The sequence below is a fragment of the Eimeria acervulina genome, genomic scaffold, assembly GCF_000499425.1.
Source record: "Eimeria acervulina Houghton genomic scaffold, Eah_scaff191, whole genome shotgun sequence".
Classification (NCBI taxonomy): domain Eukaryota; phylum Apicomplexa; class Conoidasida; order Eucoccidiorida; family Eimeriidae; genus Eimeria; species Eimeria acervulina.
Window position 1 is genome coordinate 22,602 of NW_013550084.1, and position 5,000 is coordinate 27,601.

The window sequence follows — 5,000 nt, forward strand, 5'->3', positions numbered from 1 at the left end:
AGCAGCAGCTACTCCTGCTGCAGTAGCAGCAAAAGCAGCATCAGCTGCTGCTGCTGCTTTGAAACTCCGAGACCCCGAGGTTTGTCTTGTTAGAGTTTAATTTCGATAAACATTCTTCGTTTATAATTCTGTTAATTTATTGTTTATTATTTTTTTATTATTATTTTATTATTTATTATTTTATTATTTATTATTATTTTAGTATTATTTTATTATTTTAGTTTTTATTATTTTATTATTTTATTATTTCCTCAATTATTTAATTAGAGGATTGAATTATTTGTTTAATTTATTTATTCAGTTTAATTATTTATTTAATTTGCTGCAGCTACAATTAATTTAAATATGCATTTGTTTGTTTGCTGCTGCTTATCTTTTTTTTTATTAATTCAAACAGAGACAAATGCAGATAGACGGAGAGACAGATACAAACAAACAAACAAACAAACAAGCATGAATTTGTTTATTTGCTGCTTATTTTAATTATTTATTTGTTTTTAATTAATATTTTATTTGCTGTTTATATTTTCGTTTATTAATTATTTATTCTTTATTTGTTTATTAATTATTTATTATTTGTTTATTAATTGTTTATTTGCTTTTTAGTTGTTTATTAATTATTTATTTGTTTTTTATTTGTTTATTAATTATATATTTGTTGCATCTTAAATTATTTATTTGTTGTTTATTACTTACTATTATTATTTATTTTTTAAGTACGTATATATTAACTTCATTTATAATTGATAATTTATTTTTACTTGTTTATTAATTATTTGTTTATTAATTAGTTTGCCGTTGATTGTTTATTTAAATATTTTTGTCTTTTATTTGTCAAGTTCTTTCTTTCTTTTTCATTTTCTTCTTTTATTTTTACTATTTACTTATTTATTTTTATTTTTACTTTTATTTTTTTGATGTCTTTTATTTTCTCTTGTCCATTTCTGTGTCTTCGTTTATTATTTTTATGTTTATGTTTATTTTTATTCTTTATTTTTATTTTTATTTCATCGCTATGTTCAGCATCTTCGTTTGTTATATATTTTCTTTTCTTTTTCTTTTTCTTTTTCTTTATTCACTGTCGAGGTAAAAAATAAATAACAAAAAACAAAAAATAAAAAAAAAGAAGAGGTTGCAGAGTTTAGAGATGTGTGAACACCGACAGAAGAAAAAAATAAAAATTAAAATTAAAATTAAACAGAAAAAGACAAAGAGAGAGACAAAGACAAAGACAAAGAAAGAAATAGACAGAGACAAAGACAAAGACAAAGACAGAGACAAAGAAAGAAATAGACAAAGACAAAGCCAAGGACAAAGACAAAGACAAAGACAAAGACAAAGACAAAGACAAAGACAGAGACAAAGACAGAGACAAAGAGAAAGACAAAGACAACGACAAAGAAAGAAATAGACAAGCAAATAGAGAAAGAAAGAGACAAATGCACAAAGAGAGACAGAGCGAGAGACAGAGAGAAATACAAAAACAACCAGAGACAGAGCGACAGAGAGATGGTGAAAGAAATACAAAAACAAACGAACAAACAAAGAGAGACAGACAGACAGGCAAGGAAATAAACAAAGAAATTAAGAAAGAAAGAAGAAAAGAAAGAAAGACAAAGAGAGTAATTTGTTTATTGCAGAAAAAACAAAAAAAGGAAGCCACCGCTGGGATTATTATCTAACCTCAGATTATTATTATTTAAATTTAAATAATTAATGTATTTATTTATTAAATTAAATTAAATATATGTACAATTTCTTTGAAAGCATCTATTATAACGCTACTCTTGCTTAACTCATCAGAGCCTTCGCGGCTCTCAGTGCCGATCAGAGTTAAAATTTGAGAGAACTTAAATAAATAAATAATTAATTTAGCAATTAAATAATTAAAATAAAGTAAATAATTTAATTTGCAAAATTTTATCAAATCTTCTCGCGAAGAAAAAGCAAAGTGTGCAAAGAAGGAAAGGCCGAGAGGTCACTCAGAGCCGCCCGAAAGGCATTTGCTGCGGAGAAACTTCGTTTAAACGTTTTTTAAATAAAATATATTCTAAATAATTTGATTTTAAATATGTTTTTATATTTAATTTGCTTTTAAACGGAGAAATTTAAAGGTATTTCAACAGAAATATTGCACAAGTCTCTTCAGCCGAACCGGCGAACCAGCCGCTGAGCCGCTAGACGCCTCCAGGTGTAGGGGGAGGTCTTGAGTGTTATTTATCTAAATTTTGAATTAAAAATAAATTCTTTTATTTTATATTCTTTTTTTATTTATTATTCCGGAAAATTTCAGTCAGTTTCCACCCCAAACCACCGCAGCAGCTGCAGCAGCAGCATCAGCAGCAGCAGCAGGCGAGCAGCAGCAGTATAACAAGGACGCAGTTGTTCTGCTGGGTGTTTTTTCTTTTATTTGTATTTTACTTTTCTTTTAATAATTAAAATTATCAAATATTATTATCTAATTTAAATGTTGCGGGAAGAAGGAAGAAAAAAACTACGCCTTCAGCCTCATACCTGTACTAGCTCTCCACGTACGCCTACTACAGCTAACCCTAAACCCTAAACCCTAAACCCTAAACCCTAAACCCTAAGCCCTTAACAGGGGCCTCATCAGCCACAAGACGCAGCCGCATCAGAGACAGTTCTCCCTAAGGCAACAGCAGAGAGACAGGCCGCTTACACCACGGGCTTAGGGTTTAGGGTTTAGGGTTTAGGGTTTGAGAGGAGAGCCTGGTTGGCTTGCATTTCTTTACTCCTACTCGCCTGCATCGTTCATAGGCACGAAACGTCTGGAGAGCAGCAGAAGCAGCAGCAGGAGGAGCAGCAGCAGCAACAGCAGTCTGCAGCAGTAGTAGCAGCAACCACATCAAAAACAGCAGCAGCAGCAGCAGCAGCAGAAGCCACATCAAGGACAGCAGCAGCAACAGCAGCACTGGCAGCAGCTTTGTTTGTTTTGTCTGTGCGTTCGCTCTGAGCTGCTTCAAGGTTCTCTGTCCGTTGCTTTCTCGTTTTTTCTGCTTTATTTTTTTTGCTGCTCTTCACTTACTGCTTCTCAGCCTAATTTAGACCAGGGGGGCCCCTAGGGGGCCCCCGTCGCTTGGGGAGACCTGAAGCGTGCTGCAGATGGCCGACACTTCAGCAGCAACAGCAGCAGCAGCAGCAGCTGCTGCTGCTGCTGCTGCTGCTGCTGCTGTTGCCGTTGCTGTTCCTGCGCCGACAGACATCCAACAGTCGCCTCAGCCTAAATGTCCTGATGAAGCAGCAGCAGCAGGAGCTGCTGCTACAGATCCTGCTGCTGCAGATCCTGCTGCTACAGATCCCGCTGCTACAGATCCTGCTGCTGCAGATCCTGCTGCTGCAGCTCCTGCTGCTGCAGCTCCTGTTGCTGATGCACCTGCTGCTGCAGCTCCTGCTGCTGCAGAGGATACAGCGAAATCAGGGGACAGAATGGCCGAGGCGGCAGAACCTGCTGCTGCACCTGCTGCTGCTGCACCTGCTGCTGCTGCTCCTTTTTCTGCTGCAGCAGCAGATGCTGCTGCTCCTCCTGCCGCTGCTGCAGCAGAACGCCAGCAGGAAACAGTCTTCACAGGCGAAGAGAAACACAAACCTGCTGCTGTTCCGCAGCAGCAGGTGGCAGCAGCAAGACAGCAAACAGCAGCAGCTGCAACTCCAGAGGACACAACAACAGCAGCAGCACCAACAACAGCAGCAGCAGCAGCAGCAACAGCAGCACCAGTAGCAGCAACAGGGCTGACGCCTGGTCAGCAGCAAGCCTCATCGCCAACCCCTGCTGAGCTGCAACGGCAGGTTGCTCCCTGCAGCATCAGCAGCAGAAGCAGCACCAGCACCAGCAGCCTCAGCAGCAGCAGCAGCATCACAAATGAAGAGATTGAAGCCATGCTTGCTGCAGTGGATCTCGCCTTGGAGTTGCGGCAGCCTCCCTCGTTGCTGCTGCCTCCGTCAGCAGCAGCAGCAACAGCAGCAGAACGAACAGCAGCAGCAACAGCAGCAGCTGCTGCAGCAACACCAACCCCAATGCACAGCACGGCCATGCAGGCAGAAGCTCTTGCTGCTGCAGCAGGAGCAGCAGCAGCAGCAGACCTTCTCGCCCAGAGCTACAGACATCAAGCCCCAGAATCCGCAGCAGCCAGCAGCAGCATGCAAGAAGCAGCAGCAGCAGTAGCAGCAGCAGCAACAGCAACAACAACAACTGCTGCTGCTGCACTTGCAGCAGCAGAGGCACTCCCACATGCAATCTCTGGCGCCCCTCTCTTTCTGGGAGCGGATACACTTCAACAGCAACAGCAGCAGCAGCAACACCAGCAGCAGCAGCAGCAGCAGCAGCAGCAGCAGACCGAGAACCGCGACAGCATCATGCAGAAGCAGCTCCAGTGCCTCCGCTTGCTGCTGCTGACGGGTTGTTTAAACCCACAGTGGAAAAACTACACAAGCCCCCAAGTCTTCCAGTGATTTGCTGCTGCTGCTGCTGCTGCTGCTGCTGCTGCTGCTGCTGCTGCTTGCTGCTGCTTGTTGCTGCGTGCTGTTGCTTCTTGCAGTTCTTGCCGCAGTAGGAGCTTCTGCTGCAGCTGTTGTATTGGCTTCTTGCTGCTGCTGCTGCTGCTGCTGCTGCGCCTCTTTCCTCTTTCGTTGGAGCCATTGGCAGTGGCTGCTGCTGTTGCTGCTGTTGCTGCTGCTGCTGCTGCTGCAGATTTCACTTTGCGCTGCTGCTGTCCGCATCGATTGAGCCCCTCTTTGACGTTTACATCCGCAACATCTTCTCCCCTATTCTCACTGGTAGCTTCGCCCTACGAACTGCTACGCAGCAGCAGCAGCAGCAGCAGCAGCAACGGCAGCAGCAACAGCAACAGCAGCAACACCCAAGTTTGGGGCCAGGGAGCCGTAGGATAGTCGCTGCTTCCGTCAGCGGCTATAGCAGCAGCAGCAGCAGCAGCAGCAGCATGGAGGGGCGTCGGAGTTCAGCAGCCGAAGAAGAGGGCCTT

At 42.0% G+C, this 5,000-nt stretch overlaps 1 protein-coding gene across 1 annotated transcript in view; it reads left to right on the plus strand.

The window, feature by feature from the left end:
- Positions 1–3,123: 3,123 nt before the first annotated feature.
- EAH_00024390 (hypothetical protein, conserved) overlaps positions 3,124–5,000 on the plus strand; it is a gene marked incomplete at both ends in the record, with an annotated part of 4,408 nt that continues 2,531 nt past the window's right edge. The window contains 2 exons of the mRNA XM_013396767.1: positions 3,124–4,391; positions 4,709–5,000. The exon at positions 4,709–5,000 is cut by the window's right edge and continues 57 nt beyond it. Coding sequence (XP_013252221.1) covers positions 3,124–4,391; positions 4,709–5,000 — 1,560 coding nt within the window. The remainder of the gene's footprint in view (positions 4,392–4,708) is intronic.